Source organism: Nyctibius grandis, chromosome 1, assembly GCF_013368605.1.
Source record: "Nyctibius grandis isolate bNycGra1 chromosome 1, bNycGra1.pri, whole genome shotgun sequence".
In the NCBI taxonomy this organism is placed as follows: Eukaryota; Metazoa; Chordata; class Aves; order Nyctibiiformes; family Nyctibiidae; genus Nyctibius; species Nyctibius grandis.
Window position 1 is genome coordinate 3,907,707 of NC_090658.1, and position 26,443 is coordinate 3,934,149.

Below are 26,443 nucleotides of genomic sequence, written 5' to 3' on the forward strand. Positions count from 1 at the left end.
GTGTCAGGGCTGAGCTGTGAGATGTATTTCAGATTTGGATCTGGAAAGGTTAGGTAGATTTCAAGTTGACCATTGTGATCTGATCAGCTTGCTGCTGATTAGTTTTAGTATCAGTCTATCCCTACTAAGTGCAGTTTTCTGTTATTGCTGGTTGCGTGTGACCACCATGCAACTGAGAACATGGGTAACGAGAGCTTGGTCTCTAGAGGCTTAGGGAGAGGGAAAGCAGGGTGTTGGAGTGATGGAGGGGTGAGGCAGAAGAGTGCTGAGCAGGAGGGTGAGGGGTATGATGGAAGAAACATGCCTTGACTGCCCCTGCTGTGCTCTGAAGTTAGAGGGCTCCAGTAAAGGGAACTGAACTTGTTTCTTTTCACTTCTGGCTACCACGAAGGAAAGGAAGGGCCCGGGGGCCGAACGCCGTCACGGTGTGGAGGGGGTGCTGCCCCCCCTCTCCTCCGCCCTGCAGCGGGGGCTCCGGGGACACGGCCGGGGGCAGCGCAGGACCTCGGCCCCCGCTCGGCTCCTCCCCGGCGCTGCCGCGGGGCGGGCGGTGCCGGGCGGGGGCAGGCGGAGCCGGGGCGGGGGGCGGCCCCGCGCACGTCCGCCCGCCGGGAAATTCCCCCTGAAAAGGGCGGCCTGCGGGGCGCGGCGGCGCAGGCAGCGGGGCGGGAGGGAGCCGGGCCCGGCCGTCTGTCCGTCCGTCCGTCCGAGGTGCGCGGGGCCCGGGCGGGGAGCCCCGCGGCGGCAGTGGGCCGGAGCGGCTGCGCGGAGCTGTCAGCATGGCCGGTGAGCGGCGGCGGGGCGGGGGGGGGGGTGCGGTACCGGGGGGGTGCGGGGGGCAGCGGGGCTGCGCCCACCGGCCGGTATCGGCGCGGCCCGGGCGGCGGGGAGCCGAGCCCCCTCCGCCCTTCCTCCCTGCTTCGGCCGCTTTCGTTACTTCAGCTGCGTGGCTAAAGAAGCGGTTGCTGGTTTAGGGGGAACGCGGAGTGTCGGTCGGTTCTTACTTTCATGCTCTGAGGGATGATTTGCCTCTCCCACCATCTCCCTGGTGCTGCCTTAAGCCCCTAAGCAGTCAGCGGTAGGTGAGTAACAGTGCGACAAAAGGGTGACAGGGCTCGTACCCCATCGTCCCAGCATCTGCTTTTGATATTATGTCCGTGCCCGTGTAGCTTGTGAAGTAGGCTCGTGGAAAAAGTTAACGCAGAGACATCGTGGGGTTGTTGAGATGAGTTGCGACAAGATCTTCTGAGGCTGTTATGTTTCAGAATGGATCTTTTAAGTCTTAACGTTGTGTAATTAAAATGTTGAGGTGTTAAATAAGCACAAGTCATGTATCTGGGCAAGAGACATCAATAGGCCGAAGACCCTGATGCTTGGCGAGATCCTGTTCACATCGGAACTCACCTATGAGATATGAGAATGCAAATGAGCAAGAAACAGAGATGGCATAAATGCAAAGTAACGTAGATAAGGGATCATGCATTGAGTAATTACAACAAAAAGTACAATTAAGTTTCTTCAGGCTAAATTGAATTTGTCATCCTTTCAGAAGGTGTTTCTCTGATATCTTAGGGTTTTAAAAAACCACACAAAACCTAATTAGAGTAACATTTCTAAGGAAAGATGCTCTCCAGACTCAAAACTTAGGGGTGCGTGTGTTCAGTTACCACTTAGTAAAGTATGAATTTTCACTCTTGTTAAATATATACGTGTGCAAGCTATCAGCAGAGAGAGCAAACAACTGGGTTTGTATGGTGGCATCTTCTAAATGTTACATGCATTTTAGAGTGGAAAAACTGAAGGAGGAGACAGCACTTTTTTTCTTAATGTATTCATATATTTTCAGTGTAATTAGGAACCAGATAAGGAATTTTTCAGTAGGGGAAGTTCATAACTTCCTGGTACTAGCTAGCTTTTGTAGTCGGTTTGTTTTTTTTCCTTTTGGTTGCTGTTCTGTAATGTAACACGATAGTGAAGAGGAAGTTCATGAGCAGTTTTGTCTCTCTGTTAGAATCTGTACAGTTTATGGCGTCCTAGGTAGATTACTACTTTCTAAAATGAAAATGTGTTTACGCTTTCGGTTATTTTAGATTGAGCGACAATGTGCTGTAACAACTCTTCCACCGTAGTCTCTGTTGCCTGAGGTGTCACACAGAATCACAGAATGGTTAAGGGTTGGAAGGGACCTCTGGAGATCATCTAGGAGGTTATAAGCGTATAGATTGTCTGCTCTTGCTTTTCAGAAACTGCTGTTGCTGTGGAGGACGTAGGGTCACCAGCGATCTGTACTGAGCGGTGACATCAGAGTTGAAGGGCAACACTTCTCCAGTCTGTGTCTCGCTGCAGTCACCTCAGATCATAGAGTTTCGGGCAATACTTTCACATCTTCCACAAAGGCCCACAGCTGCCTTGCTTTTGCATGCAGATGTGGCTGGAGAGTCTGTTCACAGGGCGCTCCTAGTTGTGCAAGAAAAACGCCAGTTGTGTAGTCCCTCCTCAGCCTGCTTCCTTTGAGCGAAGGAACAAGGCAAAACGCACGAACCCGTGATCCCGTTGTCGCTCTGCTTGGTGGCAGCATGTCACGCTTCCTCCCTAATGGCACAGGCCCTGTTAAACTTTAAACCAGCCCAGGTTTCTCAGCGTGGAGAGGCCTGATGGAGGTGGTGTTTTGAGTGTTTGGGGGTTGTCCTTGTGTTCATTTTTGTCTTGCTCAAAACAGTCTAGGATAAACCAGCCTTCAGTTCTTGAATGAGTATAAACTGGATGAACTCTTGGAGCTCTTACTGCTTGAGTATGTCATTGGGGCACTTGATCTATATTCTCTTTTAAATTAGTGTGGTATTCAGGGCACGGGGGGAATAAACAATTTTATAATAAAAAGAACAAGAGGCAGGTTGTAATATGTAGCATAATGTTTCTATTGCTAGCATGTGTGTAGGCAATTATAATTAATTACAAATGCAAATTAAGCTCTTAGGCACTTAGATGAAGGATTAGCTACATTTTTGTTTTTCTTCCATTTCAAAAGCTTTTCCGAGTAGTTGTGGCAGGTAGGTAATACGAGTAGCTGTGTGTTTCTCTTCCAGAATCAGTGCAAGACAGTTTGTTTTTTGCCATAGCCCATATTTGACAAACACAGCAAGACCTGAAGAGGTCTTCAGCAACTCTGTGTGAGCTAACAGACCTCTCCGTGTGAGTGTAGATTGTGAAATAGTTAAGCCATGCCACTTCACAAGCAAGAAACAGGGAGCCCTCCACTTGGCTGCAGAGTGCTGATAATACCTTCAGTTCGCACAAACGCTTTTGTGTTTTCTCTCTACACAAAACATGATGGCACTGATAATCGTGGTAGAGATGATAACGTGATTCTTAAATAGAGTGAGAGAGAACCGAGATAAAATGAAGTTTAATGTTTAATCTCTGGAGGCTACCGTGTCATTGAGCTTTACTTTCCCACAAACACACCTGCTGTTAAGCAGCGGGTTTGCCTTCAATGACATTTGTTTCGACCACAGCCCTGTAAAGATCACTGAGACCAGAGTTTTCTCACCTATTAAGAGCACTTTATTTTAAAAAAAAGTCCTCTTAAGCAAGAATTAATAGAGCATGAAGGGAAATCATTGGTTAAAGCAGAGAGAGTTAAAGAGTTGAAGTGATTGTGTTCTGTAGTAGTTTCGAACAGCGAGGCTCTAGCTAGTTTTGACAAATACGTAATGTATGTGGGTGTACCGTGCATCTGGTTAGCAGCTATGTAAGCATGTGCGTCTCTGAAGTAAGACGGCTAGCAGGCACTTTGCTGCAATTTTGTCATTATAACTTCTAAAATAGATTTTTAATTTAGTGTATGGATACGTGTCTGTATTTGTGGCATACTGTGTTACGTAGGAATGGAAAGGTGAGATTCTTTTCTCTCCTCAGTTGCCTGATGGAAATGGGAGGCTGACTGATATGCAGCAGTTTCTCCTCACTGCTGGCAGAAGTCCTCTGTTGTCTGGTCCTCTGGACTGTCCTGATAAGTACAATAGCATAAGTAAATTTAAGTGTGAAAGTTAAATAGCCATACACTGGTGTGTGAGCTTGGTTTTGTGAGAAACTCAGACTTCTGCTCTCTTTTTGAAACCAGCTTTATGTAATTTCTAGGCTGTTTTGTTATCAGTGCTAGTCCCCCCACCCTTTGCTGGACTTGCTTATTTTCCAGAAAGAGAAAGTGTGCAAAGTTTATCTAAAGGAGGGTTAGAGAAGATCTGGGAAGTATCTAGGAAAGTGACCATCCTTATAAGTAACTGGACCTAGAGTAGTGGCTAATGTGTATTTAATGTGACAGCTCATGTTCTATTTTCTGAAAATTATTTAAAATCTGCTTGACAGGAGGTGATCAGTTTAGATACTGCATTTTGATAAATTGTTAAAAAGGAATAGAGAGTCCTAAATAGTAGTTCTCAAATGTTTGGCACCAAACACAGCCTGAAGTTGAAATCTATTGTGCCTTTTTGAAAGGCATTCAGGTTTTGAAAAGGCGTGTGGTGTTGAAGGCAATTCCAGCATCAGAGAGCTGCTTTCTCATACTGCCATGCCACAGTTGTCTGTAGGTGTGTTACAGTTGAAATGTGTGTTCAGGTAAGACCAAGGTGATATCTTGGAGATGTAGATCTTTCCATCCCTTCTCTGCTTCTCTCAATTACTTAAAAGATAAAGTTATAATATTTTCCTACTTTGAGTGTGAACTGCTGTAGCGCTGGAAATGTTTTGCGATCAACAAATCCCAGGCATAAAGTTCAAGGTTTGTGTTGGCAGGTATACCTAAGTCATTGTAGGTGCAACAAAAGAGAAGCTTTTATTATGGAGTTAAGATTGGAATCCACCTCTTTGCCAAAACTCATATGCTATGGACCCGAGGCTATATAGACCTTGGGCAAAAGGAAGTACGGGATCTGTTACCCTTTTAGCACTTTCAATATATTTAATAACTATTTTGCTTAGTATGTTGAAGTCCAAGCACTTTTTTTCAGTGCTGTGCCACAGGTCATTGCCTGTCATGTTTGTTTGTGATGCTCAGCCTTGCTTGAGTAGGATGCTATTATATGAAGATGACAGGGAGCTCGGTAGACATTTCCATAAGCTATGTTCTTCTGATCGTGCAGCCCATGATGATTCAACTTCTACAATATTTACTTACCCTCTGTTATTTGTATTTCACATGCCATCCCACTGTTGTCACTGTTTGATTGACTATCCTGTTTGATGTTCTCAGTAAGATATATTAAATATCTTGTTACTGTCTGGCAATAAAACATCACTTGAAAAGTACTTACACTTTTGCTAAGTTAATGTCTTTCTAACCTCCCATATTTAAGAGTTCTGCTGTCTCATATTCTTGTCTTATCACTCGTGTTTCCTGAAAACCTCTTTTTGACAACTGCCCAATAGCTTTTACTGAGGTTTCATTGTCTGGAGAGATACTACAACTAGAAGCTGTCCCTGTGGGAGATGGGCAGCCCAAGATGTAGAATTCAATACCAGCGATCAGGTATTTTTCTGAGCCCACAGTGATGGTATTCAACTTGGTAGGGTTTTTTTCTTGCATAATTTGCATAGTTTCTGCTTCACTATAATAGGAACCAAATCAATCAATTCTGAGGAAACATCTTCACTTTCAGAGGACATTTAAGAAGACACAGGACTGACAGTACCAGTACTTTAAGAGGACAACCATTCCTAAAAGTGTATTATAATTAAAAATATCAACTGTTCCATCAAAATAATGATTTGTTTTCTGTTGTATAAAATCCTCTTTCATCAGACACATACTCTCTAATAGCTAAAATAAGCTAAGTTCTAGGTGAGATGGAGGGGAGGGTGTCCTTTGCTAATTACTTAGATGGCTTTGGTATCTGAGGTTTCATTTAACATCTGTTTTCTCGCCTTGCCCCCCTGCCTCCAATGTGTGCGTGTAGGTAAAAAGAAGAGTAGATTGTCTGAGAAGGTAGACCAAGTGGAAAGATGGTAATATCAGTTCAAAGAGTCTAGATCTTCTAATTCTTACATCTGCTGCTTGTTAAGCTCTACTGTCTACTAACATTGAAAACGTTTTGTTTTTAAGGTGGCCCTGAGCCCTACATTGAAATATTTGAACAACCCAGGCAGAGGGGCATGCGTTTCAGATACAAATGCGAGGGAAGATCGGCAGGCAGCATTCCAGGAGAACACAGCACTGAAAACAATAAGACATTCCCTTCCATACAGGTAAATACCACTTTTATCCATGAATTACCATTGCCCACACTGAGCTTCAGCTATGTGTTGGACTCGGTGCAGTAAATAAAATACTTTTCATTTCATGTTCTGTTATTCTTTCCTTGGCATGCAAATGTAGTTGCAACAGAGTGGGAAAACAGTTCCTTGCTCCTAGTCATTAAAGATTTTGTTTCAAATTTACCAGAAGAGGAGAAGGTGTAGAGGTAGTTAACAAAGTGCTGGCAGAGAGAGAACTCAGTGAACTTACTCATTGTCTGGGAATCATTTATTATTAGCTTTTTCTGTATGTACATTTGTTCTGGTTTCTTGGTTATGCGACTTGGGTTTGTTTTTACTATTTGGACTGCAGTATGAATTTTGGGAGAGCTTTGAAGGAGTTTGCCTACAAAATTTGAAAAGGCTTTGAAAAGCTGCTGGGCGCAACATGAAAGAAGGCACTTTGTTCAAGTGAGCAAAGTCAGAAAAGTGACTTACAGCCAGTGATTCAGTGATTAGACTCTCTTGTTTCTTCTTGATTAGTTTCTTTTGCAAACTACCATGAAGTATGTGAAGTCAGAAGGGGATACAGAATTTAAAAACGAGCTGAGAAAGGGGAATTATGTGGTCAGAGCACCTGCAATGAAGATGAATTGGGTGGTTGCATTATGGATAGATTGGGAAATCCAGAATGAAGGAAATCAGAGTAGCCCTAGCAGCTATGATCAAAGCAGGGACAAAGATATGGATAGTAGAGGTGGAATGGAAGCACTTTGGCAGTAGCTTTCATATGTGGGAAAAAAGAATGTGTCAAAGACCCTAGACAGGTAGGGTAAGGGAGAAGAATTTCTGGTCTCCTATTTGAAGTTTAAGTTGCTGGTGTTTACTTGATCTTTTTCAATTTGGAGGAAATCTGTCAGAGATGAGACTAGAAAAGAAAGCTCAAATATAAATGGGAAGTTACAAGTACTTGCCATCTTGAAGTACATTACAGAAGGTGTGTATCAGTGTGTGTAAATATAAAAAAAAGTGGAGCCAAAGATGGAGTCTCTGGAATCACAGCAGAAAAAGAACAGATACGGAGGATGTGAAATCTGAAAAATATGAGATGTTTTAGGCTGAGGCATAAAAGTTCTTTAAGAAGAGGGAGAGTTTGAGAAAGATAGTAGTGGCAGTCATGTGTTGAGCAGCAGAGTGAGCCTCTACTATATAAAGCAACTGTGGAGGCTGCTCTAGCCCTGAAGCCAGAATTACTAAGGGGAGAAGCAAACAAGAAGGTTCCCCCCTTGACTATCACTGTGCCAGATTTGGTTAAGGAATGCAGGAAATGGAGATCTTGCCAGGCTCTTTTTTTCAGCACTCTCCCAATTGAACAAGGAACTACGTAGGCTGCTGGCAAGAGTAAATACTTTCAAACTCAGCCTAAGGCTGTGTCAGGGCACAAGTTGAACAGACCGTGTAAGCCCTTGATTCCTCTTAGCCGGGACTGTGCTGCACATGAAGGCCAGCCAGAACCCAAAGGGAAGATGGGATATGGTAGGTCACCACACAGACCTGGCCATAGTTCTTTTTTAAAGGTAACTGTTGATGACAGTCCTGATTGTTACCGATAGCAGGTGATTTCTAGGTGAATTCCTGCCTCCCTGAAGCCCGTAGGAGGCTTTAGTGCTGATGAGCTGCTAGGGGAGTCCCCTCTAGAGATGGAAACATCAATGAGGATGAGAACAGAGAGGCCAGGAAGAGATTAAATTTCGTGGTGCGGTTGAGATGAAGAACATCAAGGAGGAACTGGAGAATCAAAAGTGGCTAGATCAGGCTTCAAGTTCGAGAGACTGGGTTTGAAATGAGGGGGAAATGATGTAATAGTTGGAAGAAGGTGAAGGAGTGGTGGAAGTTGTTTTTTTTTTAAGGGTAAAAAGTAACAGTGGCTTGTATGAGGGCCAAGAAAGGAGCCAAATTGGAGACTGAAGAAGCTAACATGATGGAACCTAGAAGAGCACAGGTCAAGTCAAAGGCTGAAGTGTTGACCAAAAAGGATATATGATGGATCCTTGGAGTCTCAGGAGAAGGAAAGAGAAGGCTGAAGGAGGAGAGGAACAGTTAGTTATAGGGCAGGGGAAGTGGAGGAGGAGAACTTGCCTCTGCACAAATGTGTGCCTGAGCAAGTCTTGTATGTGCTTTCAAGTTCTGCTTCAAACAATTTAGGCCAAACTGTTTTCCTTTTTTTTTTTTTTTTACACTCGCCCACACAACCCTTGGTGACTTCACTGGTAGCCGTCAGCGTGAGGACAGACTTTTATGCACCTGAGAAAAGTGTATTGAATTAGGCTGATGACTGCTCTGAAGGCTCTAGGAGGAGCTTGAGAATTCAGTGCCGCCCTTAAATATGAGATTGAATATTCATCTGAGAATTAATTAAAAAAACCCCAACAAACTTCATAGAGGACTATGTCATGCTGTATCTGTTAAGATCCTCTTTCACTACTTAGTGTTCCATGCACAGGTGATATCCTTATCCCTGAGAGCTTGGGAGGTTTTTCCTAAGATCTTTGGAGCTAGACCTGTCCTTCAATAAGCGTTTGTATGGGGTCACCTACATAGAATTTTGCATCTTTCATTGTAAGGCTGGATCTGATAATGAAATCTGTCCTGTTATGTTATGCTCTTGCAGCATTACAAGCTGTTTTAGGTCTAAGCTTCTATATTACCTCTGGCCTTTTGCCCAGGGATGAATTCAACTCGTATAAAGAGCCCTGGTAAGATGGTGAAGCAATAGATCCCCAGCCTCATAAAAAAAAAAAAAAAAAAGAAAAAAAGAGAAGGAAAAAACCTGATTCTTTAGAGCCTTTCAGACTCCCTTCCCATTCTTGCAGTAGGGTAATTTAAGAGAACCGAATGGATTGAATGTCGAATAGTGGCACTAGCAAAACTTTATCATTACAAATAAGCAGCTTCTGTGGCAAAACTAGGAGGTGAAGCATGTTGTTTTACTCTCGACAGAGATGAGAGATACTTTTGAAAAAAAATTTAACTTTTCAAATAGTTTGCCAAAGGGTTGTTTTTTTTTTAGTGTAAAGTGAACAACTGAAATGGAATGAACAAAACTTCTGAATGGTCTTGGCTTTTGCGAAGCAATAATGCCATTTTCTCAGCTGTGGTGTTTCTTCCATAGAGTATTTTAGGATAAAATGTATTTTCTGTTACCTGTGGGGACTTTACTAGCCCCGATATCTAAAATCTAGAAAATATCTCACATTTTTTGTAGATTCTGAACTATTTTGGAAAAGTCAAAATAAGGACTACATTGGTGACGAAGAACGAACCCTACAAGCCACACCCTCATGATCTGGTTGGGAAAGACTGCAGAGATGGCTACTACGAAGCAGAGTTTGGGCCAGAACGGCGAGTCCTGTCGTGAGTAATGGTGTTGCTTGGGATTTGGATTAATTATGCAAGTGATTTGCTAATCTTATGTTTTAAAACTCTGAGGTGACTAAAAGGGCAATTAGTATGCTGTCTTTGCTGAGGTTTACTAATCCATCTCAGAGAGAGGGCAACTTCTCTTTGAAGTATTTTGTTCTTTTTCAGTACTTCACACACTCATCTTTTGGCCCTGTCCTTTTCCTATCACCCTTTTCTTTCCTCTGTTCATTCTCCCAATGTCTATCTCCTTTTCCTTTCTCCCACTTGTTTGCTTTTTTCAGTCTTGTTCAGTAACACTTCTTATTCTTGAGTGTGACTCTCTCCTACATGTGAAAATGATGGGTACTAGAATGGGTAACAACAACATTGGGATTGGTGCTTCATGATGAGAAGAGATTTAGGGAAGTTCATGTCTTCCATGGGAATTATATTTGGACTTCCTGGAAACCGGTGGAGAAAGTTTGTACTGGCTGTGTATCATGTCATTTAGAAGATAATGGTTGTGACACATCTAGAAATGTGTTAGTAGCTGTCACTGTTGTTGCTGTTTGTTTGGGTTGGGGTTTTTTTGAGTAAAAATACAGATTCAGCCCAGCTCTGTAGAGCAAGCATGCTGGGAAGGATCTCCTTCTTGATGCAGCAAGGAAAATTCAGGCTCTGTATGAGATGTGCTTCTCAGTGCTATTCAGAGGGAAATTAAGAATATCTAAAATACAATTGTATTCGATGGCATTTTGTGTAAGTTTACCAAGTCTTAGGTAATAAAGTAAAAGCAGAGTGAACTGCAACAAATGTCAAGTGATTATTGCTGGAGAAGGGAATTTAGAATTGACAAGCTGTTTGTGGTTCACAGTTTGCGATGTAGTAAATTTGGAAGCAGGCTATGGCTTTGGGGTAAACATAACTGAGCTGGGGAGAAAATAAGGTGAATATTTCAGTGTATAAGTAGCTCTTACGCACTGCTCTCAGGCTGATGTGATTCTGTTGATGTTAGTGAAATTACTCCATATTTATGTGGGTTTAGTCAGTAGAACACTATTAAAGGAGAGAACTGCAGACACAGTCTGTTTGAAGATGATGATTGCCTGATGGTGAAATAAACAGTTGTAATAGTGGAGATGCTTCTTCAACATACAGCCCGGGCTCAAGGGATCATGAGTGTGCTGCGGAGTATTCAGGTGGCATGTAGCATGTTGACTGTCTTTTGCTGTTACAGTTAGTTACAATTTTATTAGTTTATTGTTTTTAGCTCTGTTCACAGATGCTGTCCTAATTGGCAAAGGGTAGAAAAGGATTAGTAAATGTAATTCCTATAACTTTTCCCCCCCACTGTCATACGTCTCCAAAAAGGTAGGGCTGTCTCTTCAGGCACTTACCTTCCATCTTGATTGTTGTAACTTCATTCTCGTCGGCTTCCCTGCAAATAGAGTTCCCCTTCACCTTGTCTAAAAGGCAGTTGCAAATATCTTCAAACTGTTAAGGGACCTTGCACCTTCCTCTGACCATCCATTCACCAGCTTCTCCTTTGTCTTCTCAAATCAGGCTTCCTCACGCAAGGTCAAAGGATGTCTGCCCTTCTAGCCCATCCCACTTCCTGCTCTCAGCTCTGCGCCTTCTGATCCCAAGCAAAAAAGCCCGATTGCCTGACACCTTTTCTGGTTGTGTGTTACGTTCACTAGGTGCAGGAAGACACTGATGATTGTTTTTCCTCTTGGCATTTGGTTGCACAAGGTCCAAGCGTGTAAGCACAAGGCAAGCCCGTGGAGAGGTCGTTATGGGATGTAATGCCAAAAAGGATTGGGATGCTCTTGCAAATTTTGATTTCATCTCCATTATATGTGTGCATCAAATCCTGTTCTTTGACATAATGCTGTGCCTACATTTCATTTAAGGCACTTGTGATTGTTTGCTATATCCATCAATTCTTCTCAACGTTTTTAGGTTATAAGCCGCTCTGTTTCTTACAAAGCAGTAAGTGGGCTACTTTACTGATAATGGGAAACTATAAGCTTCAATTGAGCTTGACATTGGAGATCCTGATGGGAGGAGGCTAGCAACATTCTCTTTGAAATGTTTCCAGCATCGGTACACTCATTTTTTATAACAAATCATTGGTTGCTTTAAGATGAAAGAATAGTGTGATCCATAATTGGATCTGGATGTTGAAAGTCATTTTCCTTTTTGTGGCTGGTGACTCAGTCTTCACATTCTTCTCTTCGAGTCCATGTTGGAGAAAAGCCTCCTACAATACTAGTGAGCAGGAGATGTCCTCTCTTGATAGTGGTTCTGGCTGTTTACTCTTGCTGAGCATCCCAAACAGAGCAAAAATCCATATTTTTTTTTTTCCTTTTTTTTTTTTTTTTCAGAACTGGAACTACCAATCCCAGATTTTGGGCTGGTCTGAGTAATTACTCTGCTTTCTGCTTGTTTAAAGTTCCCCGTGTATTTCCGGTTGAACAAAGTATTTTGTTCTGCCTGTGGTATAATGATCTTTGTACTGCTGCCTAAACTTGATCAGAGCCCTCCCTGGCCAAAACATCAAGGCAAAAGTATGAATGTTGGAGCGTGTGTGACTGCCCCTATACTCAGATTTTTACTTCCTAGTTTGCTGTGTCTCTACGTGGATGATATCATAGTTTTTAAAAATGTCTTTCATTTTTTTTCTCTCTTCCTACTTCTCCCTCTCTCTTCTCGTTATTTGGCTTGCTTCCTGTCAGCTAACGTTGATGTGAAACCCCACAGCCTTGCTGAGGTTCTCAGCAGTTTTTCCTCTGATCCGGCCCTCTGTTTAGTGATAGTTAAATAGACACTTTCACTGTGACAGCGCATGTTTAAGAAAATATTTATAAGCTGAGAATTACAGTGTTTAAAAGCCTGGTTTCTCTCCATGAGAGACTTTGTTGACAGTGGCTGAAAGATGCAGGGTGGATGGCTGGAGAGCCTGGGACTGCTGGCAGGCAGTTTGGGGGATGTAATACAGAACCAGGCCTGTTCATGGACTTGGAGTGTGCTTCAAGCTGCATCTGTGGAATACAGTGGGTGTTTGGGGGGGAAAAAGTACTATGTGCTGTGATCAAGCCCTAGAAAAAGTACTGCCTACAGGAGAAGATAGAAATAGGATTGCTCATCAAGGCAGAGTACGAATCTTGAGTGTCGGTAGCCACAATATGAAGCCAAGGTGCTTTAGTGAATTATGAGATTCTGCTTCGTTTTCCTCTAGGTCACTGTATCAAGTTCAGGTTCAAAAGGAAGCTTTTGCGTTCCTCTAGTGAATAAAGGTCCTGGAAGTGGAGACTGATTGCAGAGGGTTTGGGAACCTCTGGACTGAGCATGTTGGGTGCAGGCAAGGGTGGTTAAGGAAATTCAACTTCACATCATGCTAGGATAGGCTTGTTCAGGGCAGGGAAACATAGAACTGTTCTTGAGAGTGTTGGCAGGAACAAGGAGTATCTTTAGCTGCATTACGGTGGTTTTTTAGGCGTAGCTACAGCAAAGAACTTCTGTGGAGTTTCAAAGGAAGGGAAATTGCTGGTACTTCTGGAGAAAGATGCCTGCTGGCACGACCTATCTTCTGAGCATATTGTAACATCATGAAACACGGATTATTTTTTTTTAATATTTTTTTATACTTCCTGCTTTACATCCACTCAGCTTTGATGATGTCATGGTTTTTCCATGTGGGAAAGAGTCAGCTCGCTGGGGACTCCCCCCACCTCCTGCATCAGGGTGACCTGCGCTTTTATGCAAATAAGGAGGAGCTGCAGCTCTTCAGAACTTTTCCATAACTACATGATATTTGAAAGCCTGTTTAGACTTGTTTCAAAAAAACCTTTAAAATAGTGCTTGAAATTTACATTCCCTGTTAAAAGCAGGAGGGCAAAGCCTTAACTAATGCAAATCAGCAGGTTTATTGATAACAAAAATAATTGTCACTTTAAATTACGTGAAATTAAGTATTTAACTTTTAATCGTGGTAGGTTTACTGACGAGTAACAATTTTTAATATAGAAATATATATCCTTAATAAATCATATAAAATCTCTGGAATTTTATTTTAGTATTTTTCACTTCTGTTTCTGCTCTTATTTTAGAGAAAACTGCATCCCTGCATTTCAGATCTTTTACATCCTTCTCAAAACAAGATTTTTTTTCATTTCTTGCACTGTATGTTATCACACTAGTCAACATCAAATAATTTATTTAATATTCTACACTGAAGATTTTATTAGTTGCTGAAATCCTGCCACATGTGCTTCAGTTTTCAGAATTTGGGCATTCAGTGTGTGAAGAAGAAAGACCTGAAGGAATCAATTTCTTTACGAATCTCAAAGAAAATTAACCCTTTCAAAGGTGAGTAGAACTTAGCTGGTTCACTTTGTAGGGTGGTGGGGTTTTGTTTGTCCTGCCTTTGCTTTTGTGGTGGAGCTTTTTTTTTTAAAAAAAAATCTCTTTTTGAGAAACACTCTTACACTTCTGTGTCCCTCTTAGTCTTTCCTCACTGTCATCACATGATGAAGATATTTGGATAGTTTCCCTTTTTTAATTTTTTTTTTATTTCCAGCAGCAATGTGAGTTGCTGCTTGGACAGAAGCAATGGGATAGCAGCAGCAACCTTCTCTGGAAACTTCTACAAGTAACTCAGGGAATTAGATTCCACAGTTTTGGCAGCTATGAGAGTGAAAGACTGAATTAGCATAAGTCTGCAACAACTTAAACCAATATAAATCTGTCTTGCCATTGTCCTGTCCCTTCTCTCGTTGTGACACTGGTGTTTGTGACCCCTCAGCCAGCCCATTGAGGGAGCTGATAGACTCCTTGAAGCTGCCCCTCGCTTGATTTTACATCATGGGAGCTGGTACGGGCACCCAGGGTGTTGGCCTCAGTCAAGTCTGAGGCAAGTTGTGCTGTTCCAGAACCACACCTGTACGGGCCTGCCCACGGGCTGTGGTTTTATATGACAGCTGATCTGACCCAACTGTGGGCTGCTCTCAAAAAGAGTCATCCTGCGCTTCCCTCCGTCCCTGGTCACACACTCCTACTACTTTCCTCACTCCAGATACAGAGGCTGTGTGGCTGCACCGTGAACGAACTCAGCAAGTTGCTCCAATGGAAAACCAACTTGCAAAAAAAAAAATAAAAAAGTGGTTTCCCCTCAGATCAACTTGCTAAACCAATTCATCTCACAGCCATATAATTTTCCAAGTTCAGCACACAGAGGGAATGAGGAACACATGGCAAATTGTAGGGCTAACTGGAGTGGGACCAAGGCTTTCAGCATGCAGGCACAACTCGAGGGAATTAAATGAAAAGCATAAACCCCCCCCCAAACTATTAGCTAAGCGTTATTATGAGCGCAGTTGTGTATTTGCTTAAGTGTGGCAAGAGCTTGGACATTTTTCAATACTTCTTTTTTTAATACCCGCAGAAGTCTTGCTAAATTCAGGTAAGACCCTTCTTAGAGAGCTGAGAACTGGATTTCTGGCTAGCTTCAAAATACATCCTTTGCTTTTGTCCTTAATTGGGACAAAAAGAAGCATGTTGAACTTATTACAGAATAAGAATGTTTTAGATCGTTTTCTTAATTTTAGAACAGCTGTTTGGAGTCAGGCTGATGGTCCTAATGGTCCATCTAAGCAATTATTCTGGTTCTGATAATGTATGCACACAGTAGCATCAGTTTTCACATGAGTTTAGTCCTTCAGCACAATTTAAACAGTTTAAGTGTTTTAATTATTTTACCCTGACTCAGCTAGCAATACCTTCATTTCAAACAAAAAAGGGGAACTCTTCTGTTCAGCCCACTTGGCTTTCTTTTACTCCATAAATAAAAAATGAGTTGACGTTTTCCTCTTTATGTCGTGTAGTAAAAGGATATGATAAAATCCCTTTCTGTACGTGTATTTCACCAAAGCTTTAGCAACCACATAGCTCTGTTCCTAGCGCTGCCGAGTGTAATAGTGAAGACATGTTTAACTAAAATCATTTGACAGCAGATTTTTGCAGTGGTTGGCACCTAACTCCAAATTCGCTAATGATTTTGGGTCAATTACAGCTGGTCACACTTGGTAGCATCAAGTCAGATTATGGGCTGCTTTCCACCAGTCCAGCAGCAGAGGAGAGCCTTGCCTGGGTGACACACAGGGCAGCACCCTGCTCTTGGCAGGGCTTGTGCTGAGAAGGAGCCGCTGGCAATCCCCAGCCTGCGTAGTTGTCTTTTGGCACTTGTTAATATGTCAGCACAAAGCAGAGCCTCTTGAGAATGGCCTCCAGCTGCTCCAGGGCAGTCCCATGCTAAGCAGAGCCCAGAAAGGCATAGGACCAAGGTCTAATAAAACAGGATTAGTGACAGAAATATTTTTGTGTGTGTACTTAGTTGATCAAAACAGGGTTTCATTAGCAGCGGTCACGGTAATGTTCACTGCTTGTTAAGATTGAAAGTTTTTTGTATGGATTTACTTTGTTTGTTTTTTAAGGTCAGAAGAGTATCACCACATTCTCCAAGACCGTACAGGCTGTATTGTATCCATCCTGCATTGTGCTTTATGTATGTGTCTTCAGAAAGGCATCTGGCTTTTCTGTTTAGGGGAGTTTTGGAGTTGGAGGCATCCTCTAAGCAGGTCGCAAGTTAGTGTTACTCATTTCATGTATGAACGTCATAAAAGAAATTTCATGGAGCTGAAAACGAGCCTTCAGGGTGTTTGTGAGTTGGTTGTTTTTTCTTTTTCTTTCCTACCTTCCTTTGGAACAGTCAGACAGTCCCTGTCCTGAATCTGATTTCGGGGCAGAGGTTTGGTATTGACCCTGTTAACAGATGCAAAAGGCCTCCAGCCTACCAGCATATGTATTACGTATCTTGTCAGTAAGGGGTGAAGTAATAGCAAGGCGTGGGTCCACAAAGTTGCAATCCAAACTTCTTTGTGTAATGGGGCCATCGCCTTCCAGGGAAGCCCAGGTGCTGCAAGCAGCTGGGATGGCAAAGGGAGAGTGAGCCCTAACACACATTTCTCTAGTGGTGTCATCCCTCCTGCATGTCTTCCCACACATGATATGGATGCACGCTGAGTAAGGGTCATAATCAGCGACAGTGGGAAGTTGCTTGGTCAAGATTTATGTTTTTTTAAGATAATTTTCTCCAGCACTCTTGTCTATACTGTTAAAGCAACCAATGTCTACCTCCAAACTCCTGATGATAAGAAGTCGGTGTTTGCAGGTCATGCCGTGTGCCTAGCTGGAGCTGTATGCGTCTGAGTCATTCTGCAAGTGTACCTGTAAGGCTCTTTCACTATGAATTCCCCACTATTAGCTGGCAGCGTTTATCCTTTGTTAAGTTCAGTACATGCTGTGCAAATTGTGTGCCTTCACTGGGATGCAAATCAGATGACTTGCACTCAGGTTGCTCCTCTTGCGTTAGCTTTGAGAGAGAATTGCTGTTTCCGCACCATCACTGGACGCGTTCATCATCCACTATGCTCACAAGGCTACATCCCATATATTTTTGTCCTTTAATAAGCTAAACAATTCTAGAAATCTCTCTGGTCCCTTATCCCTGAGCACACCAGGGAGGTGGTGCGCGGTGGCAGCCTGATGTGTAACTAGGACTCCTTGGCATGATGATGATATAAATAGCACAGCATCCAAGGAGCAGAGTTACTCCTCCAGTGGAGCTGGTCCATGTCTGCTTTCTAGAGTGTTTGTTTTCTTTTAGTAGCTGTTGAGTTGTGCCATATCCTTGTCTTCCCATGGACTGACTGATGTACAGCCAGCTCAAATTAAAAGAAGAGCCAGTCTTCAGTTAAGAGCTTTTGTGGGTGGGTGTGACTTGACATAGAGACAACAATTGAGTTAATAACAACTCAAGTTAATTATCAATGAGGAAAATCCCTAAATGTGTTCTTTAAATTTAGGGGAAAACTGTACTTAGCAAAGTATTGCAGAGGACTGACCTTTTTCTAGCCAAATGGATGGCAGCATGAAAACCCTAGACGTGTCCTAGAGTGAGAAACCCAGAGAACTGCCAGATTTCAGGCCGTTGATCAAGAGGGTGCAAACAGGCTTTTCCCTGGAGCTTGACACATGCTTAAGGTTCCTGTTCCTTTGTAACTGCTCTTGCTAATAAGCATTTAATTAATTTTTAGGCTGCCCCCTGCACCCCACAACTAATTCAGCTCCGTTTGCCTCCGCAGTCTTTCCTTTGCCGTTTCCCCTTTCCACTTGCGAGCAGCTTGACCCCACCTTGGCTTCGCACTCGTCACACTCTCCACGACACCCCCTGCACGCCTCCGCGCTGCGCCCGGGCTCGTCCCCACACCAGTCACACTCGCTTCCTGCCCACGCACGCAGTCACCATCTCCGCAGCTTCCCTTGCCGGCGGCTGCGCTCGTAAGACCCCCCCTCTCCTCTGACGCTGCTCGCCCACGTCGGCCGGGTTCGCCAGGATCCCCCCTCTCCAGCCCACTTGCTGCAGGGCAGCGCCTGCTTTATAGGGGGGGTTATGGGGTCACTGAGTAAGTGAGCAAATAAGCAAATATTATGGACCAAAAGAAGACTCTTAGCAAGAATTTGGGAGTTGGGAATGGTTCGAAAGTGGAAAGCATCGAAGTCCTCTTTAATGAACGCCCCAGGTGTTAAAAGAAACTTTAAACTTACTGTCCTTAAACTGAAACAAATGTGTAACCCCCCAACTAAATTCTCAAGCTGAAAATCTTGGTGAGAGTTGTCAGCTTTTTAAGGGAGACGGAGCAAATCCACTTGAGGAAAGCTAAATGTCCTGGTCATAACATGACTTCAGCTTTAACTTTAGAAAGCCCTTTGTTCTTCTGTCCTCATGCGAACGTTTCTTGCTGTTTATGCTGAAATTTTTATATTAACGTAAAGGACAGCCCCTTTTCAAGTTGTTTAAAAAGGAAAAGGAAAATTACCAAGTAGAGAGACAAAAAATGCTGACTTCTTTTTTTTTTTTTGTACTATAAACAGAAACTGCTAAAAAATATCTTAGAAACATACAGGGGCTGCTGGATATATTTGCTTAAATTTGTTCCATTTTTACTTTTTTTTTTTGGGTTGGATTTAAAATAGGAAAATAACCCAGATTCAGAGAAACATTTTCTAGACAGAGCAAAGACTGAGTTTCTGCTGTAAAACAGGGAAATGTAGCCATAGTAGTTTGGGCATTTATTGACTGTAGGTTAGCATCTGAATTTTAGTCATTTGCACTAATCAACCCCCCAGGTTTTTGCTTTTTTAAAATTACTGAGTGTTGCTGATGCACGTTCTGTTTACATGTACATGCAAAGGTTTGTCCTTTCTGCAGAACTGATTGAAATTTACCTCTTCATGGATCACAGAGGTATAAACCAGGCATGGGTGTATCGGGAGAAGAAACGTAGCATTGCCACAGTCCTTCCCTCCCCTTGTTCCTAGTTTCTACCTCTCAACAAGTGCTAGTAGATGGTATTAGGCCTCTGGATGCATAGCTGAACAGCCTGGCCCATCATCCTCCAGTACTGTGTGTCCAGTTGCTGAAGCCCCAGGTACAAAGAGAGCACAATATTCTGCTTTTGACAGCAGGGGCCAAATAGTACACCAGGACTATCTGCTCTTTCCTTCGTACCTGTGTAACTGTAATTCACTTAGAAACAGTAAATGTAGCATTAAACTAGCTGGTGAGGTCCTTTGTAGCTGTGTAGAGTTCAGCTACAGGAGACACCAGTCAAATACTTGGGCAGTTTTAGTGTGTGCTGCATTACTGGTCTGCTGTTGCCCTTCCTAAGGCTAGCTGCCATAGAGCTATACAGTCACAACTGTGGCTGCAACGTGGACATAGGCTGGGGGGAGTAAATTGAGTCTGAAATGTACCTCCCAGGCGCTGAGAGGGACCTGTGATTTGCACCCAATTTCCCTGACTGCTTGAACCTGCTGTACATCAGCACCAGCACTGGGAGAGGCAGTCCTTCCTTTCACTGCGTCCGTCTGCCTTCACCATTTCCCTTGTGCCAGGGCTAGTGGTCGTGGGAACAGACTGACTGAAAACAAGCCTTTTCCTCTTTTCTTCTGGCAAGTTAGCTTTGAGCTGGACCGGTTCCCTGATCTGATTCGCCACGTGAGAGCTAGTCCCAGCTTAAGAGTAGTGCTGGAAATGAAGGTTGGGCAGAGCCAGCCTTTTACAGCCAAACCTCTGGTGTAGACTGAGTTAAACTGATCAGTCGGTATCAGGGCTAAGGAGGGTATCTTTGTGCTCCAGGAGCAAAACGCTTGAGGCAAACCACCTCTGTGTCATCACTTAAATGAAACTGAGCTCCCAGCATATCCCTAAATTAAAAACCATCACCTGCGTAAGAGAAAAGGCAGAATACAGCTCATGGTGATTATTAATGATGTGTGCTCCTGAGCAGTCTCCTTGGTGAAGTGTTTTTGTTTGCGGGAGGTCATTCTCTTTGTTTGAGATCTAGCGTGGCTCATACGCCCCCGCAGCCCCTCGTTGAGAAGGGAAGGTCACAAGATGTCCCTTTGCAGGGTAACCTGGTGTTCTCGACATTGCCCTCTCTAAATGTGTCACACCACATCATTTGCCCTGGAAGTTTCCATGCAGGTTAAGTTTAGATGCTGAAGTACCTCCAACTCCACCCACTCCAGAAGTTTCTGACATCATTCGTCTAGAAGCTGGGTGGAGGGCTGTACGTGAGGAATCTGCTATTCAATCAGGTATCACCTTATCAGTCAAAAAAACAAACACTTCATCATTTCTCTTCAGTGTTCAGAATAAACTTTCACTTTCCCTGTGAGCATCACCTTATGAGTAAACATCAGAGCCCTTAATCCCCCAGTAATTTCATCAGACAAATGGTGTTTTATTGGCCTTTCCAGATGTTGAAGACTGTTAAAATAGTAAAAAATGTTAGAAATTTAATAAAGAGGAACAAACGGGGGGCCTGATCTTATCGGCATCTTTAATTTTGTACCCAAATTTGGAATTGAATTTTGGTGGGTTGGACCCAGAGAGTCTCCAATTTTGTGTTACAGAAGCAAATCCGAGAATTTCTCTCATCCAGTGGAAACCCAGACAGGCATCTCTGGACTTCGGTGACGTAAATCCCTGAGACAGGGACAACCCAACCTAATGCCTGTGTTGCGTGAGCTGCTCAGATTAGCTAGCTCAGGTTGGAAGGAGGTGCGTGGGGTGGTTTTGTGCCCATGCTGGCATTATATCAGCCTCTCCCCATGATAGTAGATAATGAATTAGAGAATTATTTCAAAGGTAATTATTTTTTAAGTTGGGGAGTTGGCATTTCTTTTAGAAGAGTTGTAAACAGATTTATAAAGAAAGGATTTACTGGTTATTGTAGCCCCTTTCAGGCTGAACAGCTAATACTCCCCAGGTCTGATTGTAACTCTAGATACTGTTTTTTAAATCCTATTGCCAGAATCTTGGTGAGTGGGGTTAGTTTTCTATTGTGCTGGTGGTGCTTTTATGGATTTTTTTTCTTTTTTGCAGCTTGTCCCATAATTAATTAGAATTTTAATTCTTTTAAAATATTATTTTCATTTCTATGTGTTTAAGTGGCTCAGTGTTATTTCTGAAAGCTCACCTTCCCCTTGTGAAAGAGCTGTATTCACAGACATTCCTTCGTACGCTCCTGTTCACATCGGTAACTGTGGAAAATTAATTTCTGCCAGGTTAATGCTAGTTTTTTGTTAGATTGGGCCGTCACAGGAACGTACCTAGATTGTCGGTTGGATCCCAGCTCTTTCGGTTGGATTCATATGAAGGCAGTAAGGTGTGGTGCCACACAGCAAGCAGCAGTCAGAAGAGGAAGCTGAACTCTTGCCAAGAACAGAGTACTTCTTCCTTTTATTTTTGCGTCGCCTTTGAGCCTTTTTTACCGTATCTGCTCCCAACACCCTGCGATGTCTTTTACTTCACGTGTGTAACGTCACTGGGTTCAGTAGAGCTGCTTGTGCGCAGCTTGCATAGGTTGATGGAGTGGCTACTCTTCTTCTCCAATCCTTTCTGTTCCCAAAATCTTTTAACAGCATTTCTTAACTTTAATAACTTCAGGTTTGTCAGGTTTAACCCTGTCTGTTGACCTTCAGTACAGAAGTTAGTGAAATAACACCGAGTGACACGACCATCCTCCGTACGGCCATACTCCAGGCATTAGTCAGTGTGTTTGTCTGCCTCGTTTTTGTTTGCTTTTAATATTCTTAAGGTCTAAGCCAGCATCCGTTCAAGTTAGTGGCTACTCTCAAATTGACTTCAGAGGGAGCAGAATTAGACGTTCATTAAAAATAACAACATTTTATTTAGTTTGGATGATTGTCTTTTAGCTGGGAATGAAATATGTTTTGGAATTGATGAAAGCTGTGTGCTGCTTTATGCGAACACGGAATCTAGCCTCTCTATATTTTTAAGCGTGTCATCACAAGATGGAGTTGCAGCTGTCTTGTTCTCCTTTTTTGCTCTGTTATGTTCTTCTTATCTGGTTAAAAATAGCCCAAGAGGAATCAATCTTGACTGAGCACTTCCTCTTTCAAACTACAGATTTTTTTAAATTGCATTAAATCATTTATAAGAACATGCAAATTAGGAGCAGTGTTTTTTGCTGTAATACAATGAGCTGTATACAGCAGCTCTGTTTCTTGCAATTATTGGCCCACCACCCTTTTCCTGTGTCAGGTGGTTAAACGGATTTATTGGGAATTTGCGAAAGTTCATAGTGTAGGAAATGATGTAATTTCGACGCTAGCATTACTAATTTTCTCCATATCTAGTGTATTTTTGCACTTAGTTCTTTTAAGCTTTAAGGCTGCTATTATTTGTTTCTGAGGAAGAGGCTGCTGCGCCTGTGGAAAACGCGGCACGAGACTTGGTGCCACTTTAATCTGTGAGAGAGAGGCTTGATTGCCCAACCACAAAGTCCTCACTTTTGATGCAGAATCGAACGCCAGATCCAGATTTTGTGCTTGGCTCTTCTGTCTGCAATGAATTGACTTAGAAAAGGGTATTGAATCTCTGCACTCAATTGAATTTTTAAGAGGTTTGAAATTTGACTGCTGCTTGGGCTCTGTGGCCAGATCCCCATGGTCACCCATGGCTAATACAACACACGAACGTCAGCCTTACTGCCAGAGTGTCCTTGGGAGCTCATTGCCTGCTGGCTGGCATGTCAGAGCGTGGATTAGAAGAATCACTCTAGCTGCTGGAAGCAAAGTGTCATTGCACTCCTGGTCATCCCTTCTGCAAGGTGCAGTCTAGAGAGTGCACCTCTCTTTTTTTTTTTTTTTTTATTCTCTCAATCAGGCTGCACCAAGAGGCAGTTGGGCAGCGGAGTCTGCCAAAGCTGAGTTAGGCTGGACGGCTGTCCCAAACCTGTTTTCTAAAGACCCTATTTATTAAGTTAGCAGGTCAGCTAATGAAGTACCTTAAAGTATAAAAAGTCGCCCTGCACATCTGATAGTACAGTCAGGCACCAACCTGCAAAGTGCACGCTGGCAGAACTCCTCTGGGCACCAGCGCTTCTGAAGCTACGTGTGTAGTTGGTGCTTAGTTTTGTACTCGCTGATGTATTTGTCTTGAAATACTGCAGATCGTGGACTTCTAAAAGGGAAAGGTGGTTTGATTTCTTTTCACAGTAGAGACCAGGAGAAACTGAGATATTCAGAGCACAAAAAATACTAAAAATGCCAGTGGAAAGTATTCTGAGCTCAGTGCATGTATTATTTCACACTGTCAAAAGGTGAAAGGAAGAAATCATTCAAGTGGGCATTGTGGGATCCCACTCACGGCGGGGTGGAGGCCAACCCGGTGATAAACGTTAAAGGTCAGAGCATTTCAATCTAATCAGTACAGTGTGATCCCCACACTGTTTATCGCAGGCGCGTTGAACCTTTTGTGAGAGGCCTTTGAAAGGGTTGAACTTGAGAGGTTGTGACCTCTTGACTTGGCACATGTTCACTTCAGGTAATTGCGAGGCGTATCTAACTGCTGAACTGTTGCTTTGAACGATTTTGGAAGAGAGAGCCACTTTAAATGATTTTAATTATCAGTACTTAAACAAAATTAAATCAGTTTCTCATTTTGCAAGCGCTGAATGTCAACATAATAATAGTTAATGTCAGACCTTAGAGGAAAGCATCGAATTCAGAGAGGGCTGCTTTTCCCAGAGTCGCCCGTTGAGCAGGAGTACATTAAATGTTCGGTAACGATATCCCTGGTCCTACATCTTGAAATTAAAATAAGCAAAAGCGTGAAAAAAAACTGAAATGTTGCGCTTGGATTATGCATGACTGTCTGGTACACTGGGAGGAATATGTAGGGAAACAGATCCTTTCCAGGAAGAGTTTGCTGCTTGTATTGCCAAATTATATCGTAATGACACCACTGATCATTATTCTCAAAGGTACTGAAGTGACACAGATGTCGATGAGAGGAGGGAGATGGTTTGTGTTGTTTCGGCTTCATTCTTGCCCCAAGAGCTGCCTTCTGATTATTTTTCCCTCTCAGTTTCTAGAGGAAAATAAGGATACCATGTAGCAGAAGCCTCTCCGTATTGCTGAAAATCTTCAGCTACGTCCTAGGACTTATTTGTATTGAAAGATTTTTCTTTGGCAGTGGCATTCATTTTGTAAATTGTATCACGCACAAATGAGAAAGAAACATGTCCAGGGAATGACTTTTAAACTATAGATACTTGAAACTGGTCTGGAAGGCAAGGTGAGGAAACCAGACGCAAGAAACAGCTGGAGAACGAGGACAGTTTAGCCTTGTTTCAAGGGAAAGCGTTCAAAGCTTCTGCATCACTTCTTGTGTACAAGGAATTTATGCAGCCCCTGTAAAGCCAGCAGGGAGGATGGGCGTGTTTCTTGTGCCTTGGCAACACCATCTCTTTTACTGGTGGAGACTGATCCCTGGTTTGTTAAAGAATTCCTGCTGGTTTTGATGACTAATCCGCAGTCTTGTCTGTCCTTCTCCTGTTCAGTGCCTGAAGAACAGCTGCACAACATCGATGAGTATGATCTCAATGTTGTCCGCCTCTGCTTCCAAGCCTTCCTCCCCGACGAACACGGCAACTACACGTTAGCTCTTCCTCCTTTGATTTCCAACCCCATCTATGACAACAGTAAGTACCAACTCAGTCAAATGCGTATTTTTTTTCTCTTTTGCTTGGGATGAGAAATGCCAGGCCAGTTTGAGGTCTGTGCCAGTCTCCTGGGTCACTTCTGTGGCTTGGGACTGCTAGATGCATGTCTAACACATGGCAAGTCAGTGAGTATGTACTCAAAAGATGATCCTGGGGTGAAGTGTTGGCCTACCAGAGTAAGAATTGTCTGTCACATCCATGGGGTCACACACGGGGACTTTCTCGGCCCTTGTTCACATATCACAGCAATGACTGCAAGGGAAGGCCTGCTCCTGACGTGCCAAGCGATTACAATAAGTAGTAGTAAGATGGATGGCTGCCATAAGACCGGTCTGTTTTCCAAGGATGTCCCCTAGAGCCTGTTTGTACCTGTGATGAGTCTTGCCTTTGCCTTGTGAGGGCTCTGGAACAGGACTCGAGGAGATTTATCCCAGTGGGAAACTGTCTTAACGCTTTTACATATCCCTTTTGTATCCTGGTTGGTTGCTATTTTCAGTGTACAGGTAGGTAACGGGGGAACGTTTGATCATGCTCTGGGAGGGTGCAGAAGTGTGTGAAACACCCCTTCTTGGCACTGTTCTCCACATCCCACAAAACTGGACTTCTGTATGGCTTTGGCAGGTCGCTGCAGTTGAGGATTTTAGCCCTCAGTGTGTGCTGGACTTCTCTCCTGGAGAAGAAACGCAGAAGAGCTTTTAATAATTGGAAACTTTTTGGCAGCGGTTTTTATTTCTGCAGTGAAAGCATTTCCACACTGAATATTTAAGGTCATTACTTTAGCAGAAACTACTGAATAAAGTGAGGTCTGTGTTTTACACAGTTAGTGTTAGAACTGTGTTGATGTGAGCATAACCACTATGAAAATGTTGAACATGAACTCAGGTGGCTTTGATATTTTTAAGAGTCTCTTCTAGAATTACCTAGAAGTTGGAACTGTGTGCATTGTGCTTATTGAGAACCCTTGTAGTACTAAAGTAATTGGGGTTGAGATAAAATTGATGTACGAGATTTGCAGCTATGTCTCAGATGCCATTTAGAAATGTGCCAAATCATGATTACTCGCCCGTGTTGATTGACGTCAGTCTTTGCTAAGCTGCTGAAATGACAGATAGCTGTGTGCTGGGGGGAAGCTTGGTTTTTTTAGTGTGGGTGTATGTGGGCAGCTTCTGATATACTATAGGTATTTAAAATCCTCCACGTAACGTAGCAGCGGTGTAAATAAACCAGCGCGTAACTGCAACCACAAATCATAAAAATTATGCTGCTCTCGTCTGGAACAGGAGTTTCAGATCTGAATTTCTTCTTGAAACGTTAGCCCTTTTAAAGCTGCTCTGCCGTAGAGAGCTGGGTAAGGTCAGGTTATCACTTCAGATAAAATTGTGTGGTGGAATGGGCTTGGAAATCCTGTGGTGTTAGATTTCAAGCTTTCGCAGATCTGTCCGGATCAGGAGCCAAAAGGTATTCAGAGCTGTTCTGAAAATCAGCTTGCACATTTTAAATCTAGTATTTTTTTCACTTTCTAATGCTTTGTAGTGTCCACCTGCTTTGGATAGTAGAGAAACATAAGAAGATAGTAGAGATACATAATATAAACACAGTAGGGAGGTAATCACATGAGCAGAGGCTGCCATTTATACAATTCAGTATTACAG

General features: G+C 43.0%; 1 protein-coding gene across 1 annotated transcript in view; it reads left to right on the top strand.

The window, feature by feature from the left end:
* The first annotated feature begins 673 nt into the window (after positions 1-673).
* The window catches only part of REL (REL proto-oncogene, NF-kB subunit), a 30,945-nt gene continuing 5,175 nt past the window's right edge, over positions 674-26,443 (top strand). Inside the window, exons 1-5 of the mRNA XM_068409310.1 lie at positions 674-786; positions 6,101-6,243; positions 9,497-9,645; positions 13,913-14,004; positions 24,630-24,770. Of these exons, the coding sequence (XP_068265411.1) occupies positions 780-786; positions 6,101-6,243; positions 9,497-9,645; positions 13,913-14,004; positions 24,630-24,770 (532 nt within the window). The 5' untranslated portion in view covers positions 674-779. The remainder of the gene's footprint in view (positions 787-6,100; positions 6,244-9,496; positions 9,646-13,912; positions 14,005-24,629; positions 24,771-26,443) is intronic.